Source organism: Orycteropus afer, unplaced genomic scaffold, assembly GCF_000298275.1.
Source record: "Orycteropus afer afer isolate SDZICR_OR568_19922 unplaced genomic scaffold, OryAfe1.0 scaffold00432, whole genome shotgun sequence".
Lineage (NCBI taxonomy): Eukaryota > Metazoa > Chordata > Mammalia > Tubulidentata > Orycteropodidae > Orycteropus > Orycteropus afer.
This window is the reverse complement of record NW_006922019.1, coordinates 705,962-726,251: the sequence shown is the minus strand read 5'-3', so window position 1 is coordinate 726,251 and position 20,290 is coordinate 705,962. Positions and strand designations below refer to the sequence as shown.

At 44.7% G+C, this 20,290-nt stretch overlaps 2 protein-coding genes across 2 annotated transcripts in view; one reads left to right on the top strand and one right to left on the bottom strand.

Annotated features, from left to right (window-relative positions):
* The window catches only part of SYN2 (synapsin II), a 289,405-nt gene that overhangs the window by 234,677 nt on the left and 34,438 nt on the right, over window positions 1-20,290 (top strand). The window contains 2 exon segments of the mRNA XM_042782729.1: window positions 177-333; window positions 8,069-8,158. Coding sequence (XP_042638663.1) covers window positions 177-333; window positions 8,069-8,158 — 247 coding nt within the window.
* TIMP4 (TIMP metallopeptidase inhibitor 4) lies at window positions 10,382-20,217 on the bottom strand. Its single transcript, XM_007954113.2, has 5 exons — window positions 20,079-20,217; window positions 18,070-18,167; window positions 17,521-17,635; window positions 11,230-11,354; window positions 10,382-10,579 (listed from the first exon to the last, which is right to left on the bottom strand). Exons 1-5 carry the CDS (start codon window positions 20,215-20,217, stop codon window positions 10,382-10,384), a joined length of 675 nt encoding a protein of 224 aa, XP_007952304.1.

Genomic DNA, 20,290 nt, shown 5'->3' with positions numbered 1-20,290 from the left:
CATCCATAAAACCTCATGTGCCAGTCCATAAAGGAATAGTAACAAAAAAAATCAGAGCAGTGAATTAGGTGGTCTCTAAGATCCTTTCTCTGCCGTGGACTTTGGAAATGAGAGACAAGATGGTGGTTGGCCTGAAGTCTTGGTTAATGACAAGCCTGCCTCTGCATTCTTACCAGGTCCTTCCGGCCAGACTTCGTGCTCATCAGGCAGCATGCATTTGGCATGGCAGAGAATGAAGACTTTCGCCACCTGATCATTGGCATGCAGTATGCAGGCCTCCCCAGCATCAACTCGCTGGAATCCATTTACAACTTCTGTGACAAGCCATGGGTGGTGAGTGCTCTCCCTCCCCCAGGTAAAACGGTGGGATCCAGGCCCTGTGTCTCCTTACTCCCCAGGTGAGACCACTCCCAGAAGGACTCAAGATGCAGTAGGCATCAGCTGAGGATCTGAGAGGAGCTTTAGCTGGGATATGGGGTAAAGCATGATATCACAGTAGTACATTATCACATATCATGGGCTGGGTGACCTTTGCTGCAGAGTGGACCTTTTTCCTTCCAACAAAGTTCAACAAAGATTCTGTGAAGAAGCTCGTACAGGTCTGTGAGTTTTGCCCTTGGCTATGGGATACAACATAAAAATGCCTGTCCATTTCTTGTAAACATTCAAAATGGCTGCACCCTCAGTCACTTTAAATATCCAAAATGGCCACCGCTTATAAACAATCAAAATGGCTGAATCCTCTGGACAGTGGAAAGTCCACAGCTCAGGTTGTGTCCCTCCTTGCTGTTTCCCTTCCTAGTCATAGGCCACTAGCACAGTTGTCCCTGCAGCCCTGGCGACCAGGGCCAATCTTTAGGTCAATTCTCAGGTCCCAAGACCACTTGGAAACATTCAGGCTGTTGGTCCCATCAGAGTAGCTGATAGTCCACTGCTCCAACCGTCTCTGTACTCACTGTTTTCTTTCAGGTTTTTCCATTACCAAAACCAAACTCTGCCGTGGAGTCAGATCCAACTCATAGCAACCCCTCTTGGGTTTCTGAGGCAGTGTCACTACAGAAGTAGATTGCCCAATCTTCCTTCCAAGGAGTGGCTGGTGGGTTTGAACCACCAGCCTTCTGGTTACCAGTCAAATGCCTTAGGCACTGCGGTGCCTAATCCACTTCTGTATAGTTTCTTTCAAAGCTCAGGGCTCCAGGATTATCTTCTTTATCTCTGTTAATTGGTTTCTCTTTTCTTTGTGGAAGAGGGTCTGTGTAGTTGTCTGCCTATTCCTCCATCTTACTGGAGGTCTCATCTGTCTGTTTCTTGTCTCTTAAAATGGTCTAAATATTGGAAAATCCTGAGGCCATTTCGGACTGTGGGAATGGTCCAGCTTAGAGCAGTGTTTGTGACAGTGTCCTACCTTCTGTTTCAACAACCTTAAAATGAGATTTATCCATATACATATGAATCAGACACTTAATAAGCTGGAAATCCCCTGAGAGATCATCAAATCTCACTCCCTTTTGGTAGAAAAGTGAAAATTGAAGGAGGAAAGTAATGAGTATAAAACCACTTACTATGTGGTGGCAACTTCTGAGATTTTCCTGCATTAATTTCTTCTCATCCTACAATAACTTTATGAGGATGATATTATTATTTTCATTATTATCACTTTTTGCAGAAACATGAGACCCAGAAAGGATTAAGTAACTGGCCAAAGTTACAGAGCCAGGATTTCTCTAGATCACACTGCCTCTCATCTGGAATAGGTTACTGTGTAAGGAAGAAGCTGGTCTGGTTTTCACTTCCTTGGCCAGTCTGGAAATCTGGAAGAATAGTGGAGACTTTGACGGAGAGATAAAGAGTGGGGGTAGTGGGGCAGTGATCTGTGATGGCCACTGGACACTCTGGCCTCCCCTCTGACAACTGAGGGGAACCAGCTCCCCTAAATCTGCTGCTCCAGGCTGGCCTTTTCTGAAGGACACACCTGCCCCTAATCACATCCTCATCATCTTCTTTTGCAAAAGTCACATTTCAGCTATCACACTCATACGCTTGTGAAGGTTCTGTGAAGCTCCTGGACCCCAAGCCACTCTAGCCCTCAGGGGCTGGAGGGGGTGCTTTTAAAACAAATGGGTCCATCAATTCTATTCTTGATATCTTTTTCTTCCATGTCTGAACAGCCTTCTCTTCCCTTGGAAGCCAGGGAGACCTTACAATGTGAGAGAAAGACCGGTGACTAATGAATCAGAAGATCTGGAAGCTGCTGTGGTTAAGGGGAAATGGTTGGGTTCCAGAGCTCCACTTGTTCAGCCTTTCCCTCTGTGGCCCAAGGCATCTAAAATCTTATGAGTTCTGTAGGAATGAGGCTAAAGGAGTGATGTGATTTGAGTGTGTTTCTAATCATAGAGCACATATGAGGTCTTCACCAAGTTCCTTTTCCAAGGACATCCCCTTTCTTCTTAGTCACAAGCTTATATTGCTCTCCCTCCCTAGTACCTATTAGAATTTGGCACCTTCATAGCCACACAGGACTATTCTGCTGTTGGCTTTCTCCAGGTGATTTCACTACTTACCAGCCCTGTGACTAAATCTCTCAGTGCCTTGATTTCTTTGTAGACTGGGAAGAATAGTGATACCTGCCACTCTCTCAGATCTTCAGAACCTGCTTTTACTTTTAGGGGACTATAACACCAGCCTGGATGTTACAGTCTCCTAGTATGTGGGATTTTAAAGAAATGAGTTCTCTGTTCTATTCCTAAACTGTGCTAGAGGCCAGACGGGAAGATGGGGAGACCTATGCCTAGGGCTGTGCCCCTCCTGGGATCTGGGATCTGGTGAGGGTTCACATTCTCACTCATTCACAATCCCAGCACACTGCCTTCAGCATTGCATGGGAACAGCAGGACTCTCTGGCCATACACCAAGTTCTCCCTTTAGCTTCACTAAGCAGCTGACACACAAATAACATTTTATATACATATTCTCTGCCCACTAATGAGAGTGGACACCTATGGTGACTGAAGGGAGGGTCCCTCTGAGATGATGACTTGGGCTCATGTTGTCTTTTCTTTAAACTTTTTATTGTGATTTGGGTAGAATTTTACAAAACATTCATTTTACATTCAACAGTTCATACAAGTTTTGTTTTGTGACACTGGTTATATTCCCTGCAGTGTAACAGCTCTCTTCCCATTTCCTCCCTATGGTTACCCTTTCCCAGTGTCGTTCTTGTCTATGCTTTCCTGCCTCCCTACCTTTCTCTCTGTGAAAATGCTGCCCTTCTGATCCCCCATGGTTGGTTGTTCTAAGGAGTACATCTCCATGGTATAGATGTTCACTCTATACACCTGTCTATCATTTGGGTGACAGTTAAGCCACAGAAGTGAATTCAATTCCAGGCCCAAAGGGTGACTCAGGGCCGTACTCTCGGGGATTTCACCAATCTCTATCAGAACAGGAAGCCTGGACTTTTTTTTTTTCTTTTAATGATTTTGAGTATTGTTTCACATTTTTCTCTAATTCTATCCAGGATCTCCAATTTTGATCCTTTTCTGGGTGGTTGGCATTGGTAGCCAGGCACCATCTAGTTCTTATGCTTTCAGGGTTCTAGAGGCTGAGGTTGTCATAGTCCACTAGTCCTTTAGACTGTTTTCATGAACCTTTGATTTCTTCAGTCTTTGCTCCAGACAAGGAGAGACCAATAGTTTCATCTTAGATGGCTGCTTGCAAGCTTTTAAGACCTTAGCAGTAAGTAGAACAATATTTTTATATACCATGTTACACCACTTGAGCTTGATGTCCCCATGACCATGACCTGGGCTCATGGTTTCTTAATGTCTTTACTGTGGCTGCTTATGGTGTGAGGAGAGGCCTCAGTTGTATTAGAAATTGGAGAAGGCTCTGCCTTACATCACGGTCTCTGAGATCTTTGAGATTGGCCAGAGTTGCTACAAATGTTTCTGAAGTTCCTGTCACTTTTCATGGGTCTTTTGGAGATAAATGTACAGGGTTGAATTAAACATTTTATTTCTAGGAGGGATAAGGACAATATATTATTCAAATTGATTTTGAAATCCAATATCTTTCAAGAAAAGTCTTTCCTGATTCATTGGAAATATGGTTATAATGAACCTATCTTCCCCTTCATTGTCAATACCAACCCCCCCCCCACTTCCCAAATTCATTCTTTTGTCTATGCATAGAGGAAATAGCCCTTATCAGATATTTTATATATTTAATCAGTGCCTGTGACTTAGATTTTAAGTTTCGAGGGAGGCAGATTCGATGCCAAGCCCAATACCTTGAGCAGACAGAGACTACTGGAGTTTTGGTATAAGGGGTGGGGTGAGCCCCCGGGAACTCAACTGGTGTCTGGGAACTGGCTGCCATTTTGGTCTTGGCTGCCCCAGGGCTCTGGGAGTCAGCCGTGGGCCCTCTGGGCATCCATGAGGCTTCTGTGTAACTCTCCCACATGCTGGGAAGATAGGGCTCCATGTGACTTGGTGGCATGCCAGCATGTGGGCTGCAGCAGGACAAAGGTCATTAGACAGAACTGGCACCAGGACTCTGGGGATGCTGTAAAGCCTGAGAGTTCAGATAGGTATCCAGAGGCAGAGCAGGAGTCCAGGCAGGCTTAGGTGGGCAGGAAACACTTAAAAATGTCAGATTAAGTGGTAGAGACAATTTGAGAAGGGGGATTCATCTTGACCTGTCAAAACAAGCTAAAGAACCAGAGAATGGTGAAACAGCAGGGTACAATGGAGAATGCACTGGGCGAGGAGAAAAGAGACCAATGTGCTGTCCCAGAGCTTGTCCTTTCCCTGCTTCTCTGGCCTCGGACACCTCATTTGTAAAATAAGAGAGTTATTCTAGAGAATCTCTAAAGTCTTTTTCAACAATAAAATCTTTCAGGCTTGAGAGCCCATGAATCATACTCTCAGTCCTGGAGGAGGCCTTATTGATCTAGAATGACCAACTGTGTGTCACTCAAGAGAATGACCCAGGAATTCCAGTGTTTTCTAGCATTTCAGGAATAATAGCAAAATTATATATTTACTAACAAAAGGACTACAGCAAGTCATCACTTAAAATTCTGTGTGATAATGGAGTTTGAGAGGAAATATAATAAAAGGATATTTTTTTGTAGTAAGAAAAACACTGAGGACCCAATCCAATTCAACTTTCTCATTTTATATATGAAGAAAATGAAACCCAGAGAGGGGAATTTGCCGAAAGACACCTTGCAAGTTAGAGAAAGAACAAGAACCAGAGGACTACAGTTTTCTGACAACCTAGTTCTGAACTTTTACTGTTCCACCCCACCCCACTTTCACTGGCTCATCTGCCAACATCCTTTATAAAGAATAAGACATGAACATAGTCCCATTCACCTTCCCACCCATTCAGACTAAGTGGGAAGGTGAATGGGACTACATTCATTTATATGTGCTGCAAATATATCCATGAATGTTGTTGCTGTTGTTGTTGTTGTTACGTGCCATCAAGTCGGACCCAACTCATAGTGACCCCTCCTTGGGTTTCCGAGGCAGTATCACTACGGAAGTAGACTGCCCAACCTTCCTTCTGAGGAGTGGCTGGTGGGTTTGAACCGCCAGCCTTCTGGTTAGCAGTCAAATGAGTTAGGCACTATGCTACCAGAGCTCCATGAATGTAGTCGAGTATAAAGGAGACAAAGTTATGAAAACTTCTTAGTCATAATCAAACACCTTGAGGGAATGAGTCACTGGGCATGGAGGCTCAGGACCATACGTATTCTCAGGGAACACAAAGGTCAATTGGCATAACATAGCCCACAAAGACAATGTTCTGCATCCTACTTTGGTGAGTAGTGACTGGGATCTTAAAAGCTTGTGAGCAGGCATCCAAGGTGCAACTCTTGGTCTCTTCCTGTCTGGAGCAAAGAAGAGTGAAAAAAATCAAAGACATAAGGAAACAATTAGTCCAAAGGACTAATGGGCCATGTGAATCCCAGCCTTCATGACCCTGAGACCAGAAGAACTAGATGGTGCCTGGTTACCACTGCTGACCACTCCGAAAGGAATCACAATAAGAGGTCCCAGATAGAGTAGGGAAAAACATGGAACAAAACTCAAAATTACAAAAACTACCAAGCTTACTGATCTGATGAAGACTGGTGGCACCCCTCAGCCTATGGCCCTTAGACACCCTTCAAACTAGGAATTGAACTTAACCCCCATGACTCAACTGTCAGCCAAATGATAGACCATAAGGGTAACAGAAGTGTCGCGAGGGTATGCAGTCATTAGAACAATCAGGCATATGAGATCAAGAGGACAGCATTTGCCCAGGGATACAACTAGGAAGGCAGGAGGGAATAGGAAGGAAAGATGAGGGAAAGGGGTGGGCACAGGGAGGAAGTGAGAAAAAAGCTGTTACAGCGTGGGGATTGCAGTAAATGTCACAAAACAGAATATGTATGGGTTGTTGAATGGAAAACCAATTTGCTCTGTAAACTTTCAAACAAATCACAACTTAAAAAAAAAAAGAAGGAATATGATATGAGCTTTTGAAAAATGTTCTAGCTTTCCTTTGTCTAGTAAATTGAGGCAGATATATATATATATATATATATATATATATATATATATACATTTTAAATTGTGATGTGGGTGAAAGTTTACAGAGCAAATTGACTTTGCATACAGTGGTTCACATACACTTTGTCTCATGACATTGACTATAATTTACCCCAATGCAACAGTTCCCCTCCCACTTCCTTCCAATAGTTACCTCTTCCCTGTGTCCATCCCTTCATGCTCTCCTGCCCCCTGAGCAGATAGAGTAGGGAAAAATATGGAACAAAACTCAGGGCTTTTCATAAACAGCCCTTCTTTCTCCCATGATTATTCTCTCCAAGGAGTGTATCTCCCTCAGGTAAATGTTCAAAACTTGAGGCAGATTTGATTTGGCAACATTTCCTCTTAGCAGTTCCAGATTTCAGTGACTTTGACTGTGAACTTACCCAGTAGCACTACAGAGAAGACACTGGATCCCTGCAGCTGCCAGGGCACTGGAGATGGCTATGTGGGTGGTGTGTGAATGGATATGCAAGAGTCCTGTGGGAAAAGCATGGTGTCTGCACAGCCTGAAAAATAGCTACTTGAAGGAGTAGGGACAATTAAGGATACAGCTAGGAAGACAGGAGGGGATAGGAAGGAAAGATGAGGGGAAGGGGTGGGCACAGGGAGGAAGTGAGAAGAAAGCTGTTACAGTGTGGGGATTCATGTGGGAAATCTGGCTCAACTATTGTGTGACCTTGAGCAGTTGACCTCTGTGCTCAGTTTCTTCACTTATAGAGTCTATGGCAGTGGGGATGGGGGCACTGGATTTTGCCAGAGGCCTTTTAACCCTAACATTCTAAGTATGAGACTTCACCAAGTTCACCAATGAACTATAATTCTAGTTTCTCATAGAAGGCCCAGTGAGTTCAGTCTTTGTATAAATAGTAAATCTCAGAAACACTGTGTCTGTCCATCCAGCATAACCATAACCATCTAATTCTTTCTGAAGAACAAACAGTTCTACTCATGACTGCTGAAACACTGATGATGCCATACTGTGTGTAGGGAAAAGCTTCAGTTCCTTTACCTGGCATTTGAACTACCATGACTTGGCCCCATGTTAACTATCCAGGTCATCTCTTGACATCATCTCTCAGGTCAAGAGACCCAAGTTTCAATTCCAGCTTCAGCTCTTTGCTGGTCTGTGACTGTAGTCAGGTTACTTACCCACTCTGAGCCTCATGTAAAATGAAGATGATAAAGTACTTAGTTCATCAATTTGATATGAGGATTGAATTAAATACCATTAAAAATGAGTAAATACTCAACGTATATTAGTTCACTCTTTTTCCCTTCCCCAGCAAAACCATATACTCTTTGAAGATAGGGGTTATACACCTTTTATGTTCTCAAGGTACTTAGCCCAAAGCCTTCAACAGAGCAAATGCCCAATAAATATTTGTTTTGTGGATTGATATGTTGTCTGTCTGTTTCTGAAGTTACCTTAGATAAGCTTAAACATTGCTTCTCTTTTGCAGTTTGCCCAGATGGTGGCCATCTATAAGACACTGGGAGGAGAAAAGTTCCCACTCATTGAGCAGACATACTACCCTAACCACAAAGAGATGGTAGGTGACTGAACGGGGACTTTGATCTCTCTGCTATTTCCATTTTAGGCTTAGCCACACAGTAACAATGAGGCTTTGGTGAGAGCCTAAACATTTCAACTCCAAACACTTCATTGGGGCTGGACTATGGAGCTGCTTTGTGGGGCTAGAGTGGCTGGATTTTAGCTTATCTTCAAAATCTGGAGACAGAACAGAGAAGTTTATCAAACAGAGAGAGTAACAAACCTATAGACCAACAACCAGAAGTTCCCACTACTCTGGGTTCTAACCCTAGGTCTGCTGTGTGGACCGGTTACACTCACTCACTGTGTGTCAGCTGCCCAAGAGGAGAGTCATAATTATTCCTGACTGGAAGATCTAATATGGTACTTAAAAAATTAAATGAGTTGCTTTAAGTAATAATCTTCTGGGAAAGTGTGATGGACTCCTCACATGTAAGGTATTGTTCCTGCTATTGCTCCTCAGACCCCTCCATTCTTTCGCTTCCTCAAGATTGTGATAGGGCTCCTCAGGTTAACACTGTGCCTTCTCTGAGGCCATCCTAGGATGCCAGGGAGAGCAGAAAGGTACAAGGGTTGGTTGGTAAGGAGGCTATTGCTAATGTTTATCCTCCATGGCAACCTGGAACTCAGACTCCCTCCTTCTCCCCTGTCTTCACATCCTCTGCTCCAGGCTTGTGGTCAGGTTGTGATCTTGCTTAACCCAAGTGGAGATTTTCTGCCAGGTGTTCTAAGTGTTGTACTCTGGGACAGAGATCATGTTTTTTTCCCCTGCAACTCCATTCTCCAAAAGAGATCTCCACTTGTACCAATCCTGTGAATCCATAGCCTTCCTTTGCCATATTGCCCATGGCTCTGCTAATCAGCAAGCCACACAGAGAAGAATAGTAACAACCTGGGCCTTTAAAAGATCTGTCTCCTTCATCTTTGTCACATCTTCCTCAAGGAGAAAGTCTGAAATTTTAAGCCACTGTCCTTAATAAATCCCTGAGGCCAACATCAAGGCTTTTAATTTCAACCAAGCCTGAAAGCCCTGCAGAGGCTAAGGAGTTCTAAGAGGCCTCTGCCCAGAGATCTCAGGGTGTCTAGGACACAGTGATGAGAGGACTGAGCTAAAGGCAGGGGGGTGCTCTCTGGGATCAAAGCTGGCTTTTTCCTGATATGATACATCCACAAGACTGGCCACTTGGAAAAAAAATTATATAATAGTCTGCTCTTAGCATTCTTTTTCCCTAAAGGCCCCTATGTTATTTCTCTCCTGTCCCCCATCTGAAATTTGCCCTCAAAAGATGGCCTCATAAGATCTCTCTGGGGTGTTAAAAGTTGATGAAGGAGGATTTAACCTACAAGACAGAGGCTTTTTGGTATTAAAGAGAGGTCTGAAGTAGGAACAAAGACATTAATGATTTAGTAGAGAAGGACACTCTAAAAGAGACAGGAGAAAATGTTGTAGACATCAGTTGAGGGCATTGGAGATCACTAACCGAAAGAGTCAATATCTAATTCTGTTCCTGCTAAAGAGGTAAGATAACTGGGTTGGACCCTCTGACAGGTATGGTATAGAGGGGATTGCAGCATGGCAAAGGTGGTTAGGCCCTTCTAGCTCTCATATTGATTGGCTCTGTGCCCCCCAAATTATTTCCTCAAACAGATGAAAGTGTCTAAGAGGACCAAGATGAGTTGAGGCAGGAGAGGTAGAGGATACATAATCCCACAATCCTAGTAAGTTCTTTTTGTTCCCTCAAATCACCCTGTTTATGATACTGTTAACCACCTTTTGATGTTGTACACCATAAAACTGCACCATCTCATATGTACAATATTCATCATTTCTCTCCTATCAAATCAGTTCAGACAAAAGAAAATACGTTTTCTTGGGGAGAAAAGGGAGTAGTCCTGGCTTTGGCCAATGAACTAGAATCAAGAAGAAACTGTCAGTAAACAGTACAAGCTAGACTAATGGGGATAAGAAGGCAAGGGAGAAGGGCTGAGGACAGGGCAGAAAAGTCATGTGACCTTCCCTAGCCCTTGACAAGTTCTAAGTCGGGGTCTTGGATAAAAGCTGTAACGTGTTCCCATCCCTACCTTAACCCTGGCAAACCATCCACTTGATACTTCCCACTGTCTGACAGTGATGAGGCAAGTAATGATGGTCAGAGGTCTGCAGGGAAGAACTGGCTCAGTGGTCTTCAGAACTCTCAGGGGATGTGGTAGCCACTGGTCCCTAGGGCTGGATGATGTCCATAAACTCCTTCCTGAGGGGCAGGTGGCCCCGGTACCAGCTGCAGGTGCCATCAACATGTTTCACGCAGACATAGTGCTGGGCCTGGTACCCGTAGAGCTTCTGCTGCAATAGCCAGTCTGTCCAGAGGCACTCATTGGGGGCCGAAATGGTGCAGGGCACTGTATAGCAGGTGGTGATCTAGAGTCATGGCCACACAACATCAAAGTGAGAAGAGTACCCTCCATGTGCAAGGACTACTTTTTCCAATACTGCCTTTCAGACTCCTACACATTCTTACAGCCCCTCTCAAATGCCCCTTGCCTTATGAAGCCTTTCCTAGTTTCCAGACTTCCCCCTGATTCCTCTTTCCTTTGTGTTCTCAACGTGTAATTCTGCCTCTCTAATGACATCTCTGGAGTCAGACAGACCTAAGAGTCCTTACTCTACCACTGACATTGAGTATGTCACTTCATTTCCTAGAGCTTTAATTCCTTCACTTTAATATGGAACTCTTAAGTCCTTATAAAGACTTGTAAACTTAAATAGTTTTCAGAAAGACATCATTATAGGGCAGGCAAATAATACTCTAGATGACAGCTATATTAAGTCTGTTTTATATGATGAACTCCTTCACAGCCAAGTGGTAAGTACTTTGAGGTCATGGACAATGGACATCTTACTTTCCCATCCCAACTTAATACAGTTCCTGATCCATGGCAGATTTCAAGAAGATGTAGAGCAACTGAATGAATGTATTCATGCATAAAGGAATGCATGAAGAGTGCTGTGCAAGTTTCAAGACCCTCTCCCCACCTCCCAGAAGGCCTTGGAAATGGACAATCCCTTACTTGACAGCCACAGTTTAGATGGTAATGATGATTCAGACTTTCCTTCTGCAACAAGGACAGGTTCTCCCAGGGTTCGATGTAATTGCACAGATGGACGAAGACTTTTCCATCATTAAGGACCTGACCTTCAAGGGGAGATAGAAGATAGCCTATCATCAGGCTCACAGTTGGCCCCTGGAGCTTCAGGGACCCAGGACCTTGAAAAGCCCAGAATGCAGCCTCTCCATTGGCATTTAGGTGGCAACAGGCACATAGAGCTCAGTGAAGGGACTAGACAAATCCCTATAATCTTTATAGCAAGGAGGTTAACAGGTTATATTTGTATGCACCACAGTACAATGAGAAAAGCATGGATTTCGAAGTCAGACTCTGGTTGAGAGTCCTTTCTTTTCTATCATCTACTAACTGTGTGATCTTCAGAATGTCACAAAACCTCTCAGTTGAAGGTGAGAATAAGGTTGTTGTGAAGATTCAATGAGAGAATGTCTGTAAAGTTCCCAGCATAGTTCTGGGCCCACAGAAGATGTTCAATAAATAATGAGTCCCTTCCCCTTTCCAGCCCTTCTCAATATCTACACAGGCCAATCTTAACCCCATGAATACCTACCTTGGAAGTCTTTCCCCTTCCCCATAGGAATACTCCCCTTCTTTACTTATCAAACTCCTGCCCATCTCTCAAGGACCTTTTATAGTACTGCCTCATCCTCTAAGCCATCCATGACCACTCTAGCCAACACTTTTCTTTGAACTCACATTCATGGTACTTTCAGCGTTCTTCGCCAGCACCACAACTCATACCAGGAATGCAGAAATAAGACTGACAGGCTCTCTGCATGTGACTGCTAACCAGAAGACTGGTGGTTCAAACCCACCAGCCACTCCTTGGAGGGAAGGTTGGGCAATCTACTTCTGTAGTGATACCACCTCGGAAAGCCAAGGAGGGGTCACTATGAATCAGATCTGACTCGATGGCAGTCAGTCAAGGAGCTTAAAAACTAGTGGGGTAGACAGACAAGTAGGGAAAAATTACACTAATGTGTGATTCTAATATATGAACAAAGGAAATCACCATTATCTCTGTATATGGAAGGGGCAGAGGGCAAGGAAGTTATCAAAGAGAAGATGATGCTTAAGTTGGACCTTGAAAGAATGAGTGGGAGTTCACCTGCTAGACAGGTAGGAGGAAGTACTTCTGGTCACTCTTCTAGGCAAAGGCAGAGGAGCACAGCCCAGCAGAACACTTTCTGCAACTGCAAGAAGTTTAGTTCAGCTCTAGTGAGGGGTTGGAGAGGTCAGCAGCGCTCAGGTCACAAAAGGCTTTCTGCATCAGGTGAAGGAGCTTGTACCTTCTGAAGGGCATGGATGTCACTGATGACTTTTTGTAGACTTGTGCTTAATCATTTATTCCCATATCCACCATTGGTTAGACCTTGATCTCCTTGAGAGCATAGACCCTGTCTCCTGCTGCTCCCGGTGCACCTCAGTGCCTAGCAGAAGGCTAGACACCCAGCGGGTAGGTGCTTAGGAAAGAGGTAGAATAATTGAGCTTGAAAGTGTAGTCTGCTAGTCTTAGGAACTGGGGGCCCAATGGCATCCCTGCATCCATCTCTACCATCCAGAGGTTCCCCAGGCCAGCCTAATTTCACATCCTTAGAGTTGGGGCGCTCCTACCATTGTGGCCTCCAATGCCTACCACTTCCCAAAAGCCATGTCTGGAGTTCTCTTTGAGTTCTGTTTGAGTTCTGTTTGAGTTCTCTTTGAGTTCTCTTTGAGAACTGTGACTTGTTACTGAATCCCTACTCTCTTGCCCACGGGTTGGCTCATTTATTACTGAAGGGGTGGGTGGATAATGGGATTCCACCACCTGTTTTGTTTTTTCTCCTCTCATTATTGCTAAATCTTTTCATCCTTTAGGGTGAGTTTATATGCCACTTACACAATGGAGCCTTCCCTAGTCACTCATAACCACACAAATACCTCCTTTCCCTAATTTCCAAAATAATTTAGCATTGTTGTTAGTTGCCATCAAGTTGTCTCCGACTCATAGCAATCCTATACACAGCAGAACAACTGCCCAGTCCTGTGCCCGCTCCACTATCCTTGCCTTCACCGCAGCCACTGTGTAAAGCCATCTTGTTGAGGGCTTTCCCCTCTTTCATCGACCCTCCACCCTAGCAAGCATGACATCCTTCTCCAGGGAATGGTTCCTTCTGATAACATGACCAAAGTAGGTGAGACGAAGTCTGGCCATTTTTGCTTCCAAGGAGCATTCCAGCTGCACTTCCTCCAGGATAGATTCGTTAGATCTTTTAGCAATTCATGGTACTTTCAGCATTCTTTGCCAGCACCACAACTCAAAAAACATCAACTCTTCTTTGGTCTTCCTTATTCATTGTCCAGGTCTCAAATGCATATGAGGCAATAGAAAATACCATGGCTTGGGTCAGGGGCACCTTAATCCTCAAGGAGACATCTTGAAAGAGGTCCTTTGCAGCTTATTTGCCCAGTGCTATATGTTGTCTGATGTCCTGACTGCTTCTTCCATTGGTGTCAATTGTAGAACCAAGCAATGTGAAGGCTCTGACAACTTCAATCGTTTCTCCATTTATCTGATGCTGCTTATTGGTCCAGTAGTGAGTACTTCTGTTTTCTTTATATTGAGATGTAATCCATACTGCAGACTGTAGTCTTCAATCTTCATCAGTAAGTGCTTCAAGTCATCCTCACTGTCAGCAAGCAAAATTGTATCATCAGCGTATCATAGGTTGTTAATGATTCTTCCTCCAATCCTGATGCCATGTTCTTCTTCATATAGTCCAGCTTCTCAGATTATTTGCTTAGCTATACAGATTGAATAAGTATGGTGAAAGGATACAACCCAGACGCACTCCTTTCTTGATTTTAAACCTTGCAGTGTCCCCTCATTCTGTTCAAATGATAGCCTCCTGGTCTATGTACAGGTTCCTCATGAGTGTTCTGGAATTCCCATTCTTCTCAACATTACCCATAATTTGTTATGATCCACACAATCAAATGCTTTTGCATAATCAATGAAACACAAGTAAACATCTTTCTGGTATTCTTTGCTTTGAGCCAAGACCCATCTGACATCATCAATGATATCCCTCATTCTACATCGTCTTCTGAATCCAGCTTGCATTTCTGGAAGTTCTCTGTCAATATACTGCTGCAACTGTTTTTGAATTATCATCAGCAAGATTTTACTTGCATGTGATATTAATGATATTGTTTAATAATTTCCACATTCTGTGGGATCACCTTACTTTGGAATAAGGGTCTCTTCCAGTCAGTTGGTCAGGTAGCTGTCTTCCAAATCTCTTGGCATACCGAGCAAGGGAATTGATGCCTCCAGTATGGCATCCATTTGTTGAAACATCTCAATGGGTATTCCATCAATTCCTGGAGCCTTGTTTTTCACTAGTTCCTTCAATGCAGCTTCAACTTCAATACCACTGGTTCTTGATCATATGCTACCTCCTGAAATGGAAGAACATCGACCAATTTTTGGTACAGTGACTCTGCATTCCCTCCATCTTCTTTTGCTGTTTCCTGCATCTTTCAATATTTTGCCCATAGAATCTTTCAACATTGCAACTCAAGGCTTGAATATTTTCTTCAGTTCTTTCATCTTGAGAAATGCTGAGCATATTCTTCTCTTTTGGTTTTCTAACTCCAGGTCTTTGCATTTTGTTACAGTAATTGACTTTGTCTTTTTGAGCTGCTCTTTGAAATCCTATGTTCAGCTCTTTTGTCTCATCATTTCTTCCATTTGCTTTGGCTACTCTCTGTTCAAGGGCAAGTTTCAGAGTCTCTTCTGTCATCCATTTTGGTCTTTTCTCTGTTCCTGTCTTTTTTAAGGACCTTTTGTTTTCTTCATGGATGATGTTCTTGATGTCATCCCGCAATTCCTCTGGTTTTTGGTCATTGGTGTTCAATGCATCAAATCTATTTTTAGATGATCTCTAAATTCAGGAAGGATATCTCCAAGGTCATATTTTGGCTCTCATGGACTTGTTTTAATTGTCTTCAACTTCAAGTTGAACTTGAATATAAGCTGTTGATGGTCTGTTTCACAATCAGTTCCTAGCCTTGTTTTGACTGAAGACATTGAGCTTTTCCATCACCTCTTGCCACAGATGTAGTCAGTCTTATTCCTGTGTACTGCATCTGGTGAAGTCCATGTGGATAGCCACTGTTTGTGTTGTTGAAAAAAGGTATGTGCAATGAATAAGTCGCTGGTCTTGCAAATTCTGTCATGTGATCTCCAGCATTATTTCTGTCACCAAGGCCAAATTTTCCAACTACCAGTGATTCTTCTTTGTTTCCAATTTTTGCATTCCAGTCACCAGTGATAATTAACACATCTTGATTGTATGTTCGGTCAATTTCAGAGTGCAAAAGTTGATAAAAATCTTCAATTTCCTTATCTTTGGCTTTGGTGGTTGGTACATAAATTTGAATAATAGTAGTATTAACTGGTCTTCCTTGTAGGCGTATGGATATTATCCTATCACTGACAGCATTGTACTTCAGGACAGATCTTGAAACATCCTTTGTGATGATGGATGCCATGCCATTCCTCTTCAAATTGTCATTCCTGGCATAGTAGATCATATGGCTGTCTGATTCAGAATGGCCAAAACTGACCCATTTCAGCTCACTAATGCCTAGGATATCAATCTTTATGCGTTCCATTTCATTTTTGACAACTTCCAATTTTCTTAGATTCATACTTTGTACATTCCATGTTTTGATTATTAATGGATATTTGCAATTGTTTCTCCTCAATTTGATTCATGTCATGTCCGCAAATGGAGGTCCTGAAAGCTTCACTTTATCCATATCATTAAGGCTGGTTCTGCTCTGATGAGGCATCTCTTTTCCAGTCATATTTTGAGCACCTTCCAACCTAAGTGACTTGTCTTCGGGCACTATATCAGACTGTGTTTCCAGGCTATTCATAAAGTTGTCCAGTAATGTATCAGACAGTGTTTCTCTGCTATTCATAAGGTTTCCCCCAGCCAATTCTTTGAGAAATGGATGGCCTCTTCCTTCTTCCAAGTCTGTCTCAGTCTGTAAGCTGTGTTAAGACCTGTGCACCATGTGCAACCCTGCTGACATTTGAAACACTTGTGGCACAGCCTCCAGCATCACAGCAACATGCAGGCCACCACAGTAAGACACACTGACAGACAAGTTCATCTCCCTTAGCTGTTCAAAACCTCTCTGCCCTCTCCTTACCTGGATCCTGCTGCCATCAGCCCTGGCTTTCCCTCCTTCCTGCCTTTGGATGAGGCGTGTCTGTCTCCTTCCTCTTATCTGGACGCTGCCACTGTCAGCCCCAGCCTTCCCTCCTTCTTGCCTTTGGGTGGGGGTTGTCTGTCTTCTTCCTCTTACCTGCATCCTGGCACTGTTGGCCCCTGCTTTCCCTCCTTCCTGCATTCATTCATTTATAGAGTCATATTCTTGTGTGTTCTTTAACTGTTCTGTCTCGAGAAATTCAGTATGGGGGAGACATACCTGGGTCCATGTTCATGGCAACATAACCAAGTTAAACTAGATTCCCATTAGGGTGTGCTTTGCTGTACCCCCAGTATAGGGCCTGGCCTGTGAGTCAGCTACACAGGCTCACCATGAAATAAGAGTGTGACACGATGTGGCTGTACACAATTAATGCCATTATAAGTTACTGTACCTGATGTGGGGTGAAACTCAGATCTCACCTGTAGTGTTGTGTCCATTTCTGAGGTCTGTGCTGGTGGGGGCAGGCAGAATGGGAAGGTGTCTGAGAACCATAGCTTCCAAAGAAGAGCTCAGCTAGAAGGCAAAGCAGACCTGGACCAGGGGTGGGCATGGCTATTGTTCTCAGGTCTCCAAAGGGCCATCATGGGGAAGAGGGCAGAGTTGAACCCACAAAGGGTGACATAAGAGGGGCAGAGCTTGGCTGCAGATACCAATGTGAATTAAAAGTATTTAAAAGTGGAACCAACTGCCCTAGGCTGAGAGAGCAACATGTCCTTGAAATGTTGAAGCCGTAGCCAAGGTCATTGTAATGAGGATTCTTCTATTGAAAGGGAGGTTACCAAGGCTCTTCTCAACTCAAAGCCTGCCCTAGCAGCCAAAAACCTGCCTCTCACTAACAAACCTCCCTTCTATGCCTAAGCAAATGCCAATGGCTCAGCCTCCTCCCCAGCGGAGGCCCCTGGATCCTCCCTGACTGCCCTCCTCACTACTGGCTCTATTAAGCCCAGTGGCTGGTCTTGAACTTACCAGTCAAGAGATACTGTTTCTGGTTGCTGGCTTCTAGTTTCACACCACAGAGGGAGGAATCCAAAGGTGTATAGATGTACTGGACATCCTTGACTTTCTCAAACCCTTTAAACATCTGAAAGGCAAAGAAGTATCGGGTCAGTGACTGTACTTTATATCTTTACAGGCAAAAAGTTCTCATTTCTCAGTCTAACAAACTAAACTAAAGGCTGATTTGGGACTTGGTGCACACAGATGACCCAGATGGGTCATTTTTCTCTTAAAAACCTCAACCTTGGGTTATTCCAGTGAGAGGGGAGGTACCTCAGTGGCCCGATGCACAGGCAGCTATGGGACTAGATGGCTACTGAGGCCCCATCTAACACTGTTGCTTGGATTCCATGGGCCCTGCTCCCAAGATCTCATCTGCTTCCATTTCAGCATCAATTCCCAAGTACCACCCAGTGAGCCAGGTCACCTGACACCTACTAGCCCCACCCCTCCCAGAACGCAGACCTCAATCCCTCCACCAGCCCAAGTGGGTAATTTCTCTGTCCTGTCCTCATGTACCTTTATCTGTTTGATTTCATACCGGATCATTTTTTGGGTGTCAGCAGGGTCTGCACTGGCAGGAACTACCTTCTCACTGTTGACTTTGGCCCGGATCACTGCATAGGAAAAGATGGAAAATTCAGCAACCAGTGGAAGCGATCCATCTGGGATTGGGATGACATAAACCACTGCAGTTCTGGAGAATTTTGTTGGGGAGTTCTTGGTTTGAGTGCTATTGGATTGTGAGGAAGTGGGCTGTGTGGGAGAGAGGGAACCTAGAAACTCCTCTGCAGCAATGGCTGCTCAAAGTTCTAAACATCTCTGGCGTATCAGGGGTCTTAGAGTCTCTCAGCTCTTTCTACCTATTTGATCCTGTTCATAGTTAAGAGCTCTAATTCTCCATAGCCCTGGGCTGCAGTGGAGTGGAGATGAGAGTCCAGTAGAGGGGTAGGAGGAGCCCCCTATAGGTCAAAAGGATGTAGCCCCAGTCCTCAAACAGTGCCAGACCATAGTTGACATTATCCACTGCCCTCAAATCTGTTCCAATTCATAGCAACCTTTTAGGACATAGGAGCTCTGGTAGCATAGTGCCTAAGGCACTTGACTGCTAACCAGAAGGCTGGTTGTTCAAACCCACTGGCCACTCCTTGGAAGGAAGATGGGACAATCTGCTTCCGTAGTGATACTGCCTCGGAAACCCAAGGAGGGGTCGCTATGAGTTGGGTCCGACTCAACAGCACATAACAACAACAACAACAACTTTAGGACAGAGTAGAATTGCCCCATATGGTTTCCAAGACTGTAAATATTTATGCATGCAGACTGCCACATCTTTCTCCCTAGGAGTAGCTGGTAGGTTTGAACCAGAGATCTTTTGGTTGGCACCTGAATGCTTTAACCAGTGTACCACCAGACAGGCTTCTTGAGTTTATATTGTTGTTGTTGTTATGTGCCGTCAAGTCGGCCCCAACTCATAGCAACCCCTCCTTGGGTTTCCAAGGCAGTATCACTACAGAAGTAGATTGCCCCATCTTCCTTCCCAGGAGTGGCTGGAGGGTTTGAACCGCCAGCCTTCTGGTTAGCAGTCAAGTGCCTTAGGCACTACGCTACCAGAGTTCATGTTTATTGAGCTTTAAAAAAAAAAAAAATGTGTTCTGCACTGAGGCATCCCATCTCTTGCCATTACAGCACTAGTCAAAACTGCTTATGAAATTCCTCCTCTGTGCACGAGGCACTAGACTCATAGACCTAAGACAGGGCCCCCCTCCCACAGAACTCTCAGTTCAGTGGAGAACACACATCTATAGAATGTCAGCACAGTATACTAGGGGCATAAAGATGTTAGAGGTGTTGTGGGAGCACCAAGGAAGTACTTCCCTCTTCATCTTACTAAGCCTGTTGGTCAGAAGGGCCTCAGGTCCTCCAGCCTTGGTGGCTTAGAGCCAAGGAAGGGATTGGCCCTAGGGCTGCCCCATAAAGCCTGGGGCTAGGGGCTGGAATTAGGGAGTCTCAGAGAGGAAGGGATATCTGAGTTAAACCTTGAAGGATGAATAGGAGTTTGCCAGAGCAAAGAGCATTCCAGGCAGAGGGAAAAAAAAAAGACCAGAAGTGTTCTTTGGAGTGAGGACATGGTGGCCACTACAGTTGCAGGCCTAGACACTGAGATAGGCTGAGCTGTATAAAAAGGGTGCTTATAATGCAAGCCGCCACCCTCCCACCCCCAGCCCCCAACACACATCCAGAAGTTCAGAATAATTGGGTATCTCTGGTGACATGTTGTCCAATATTGGGAAAAGTGGAGGAGGGGCAGGGAGAACCTCCCCGTCCCCTTCACCTACCCCCCATGGAGACCCCTGACAGTCTTTATACTTTACTAGCCATCCAGGATCTGCACTTGCAAGGCTGCCCTTGCCCAGCAGGAGGCAGGTATTTGAGCTCCTCCCTTTCCATCCCTATTCTAGGTCTACTGCTCAGTCCCATCCCGCCCCTCTACTCCCTGCTGTGGAGCTCACAGGGCCCCAACTCACCAAGTGCAGAGTAGCAGATGTGCTGCTGAGGGTGTGCGGGGGCGCAGCTGCAAGCCTCGCTCAGCGCCGGGAGCTGCAGCAGGGCAAGCAGTCGCAGCAACAGCGCCCAGCCCAGCGCGGCCCGGAGGCCTCGGGGCATGACACCGCAGAGCACTGACTGCGCCTAGACCTGTGGGGTTTGTAGGACTAAACAGACGCTCCAGGGTTCCTTC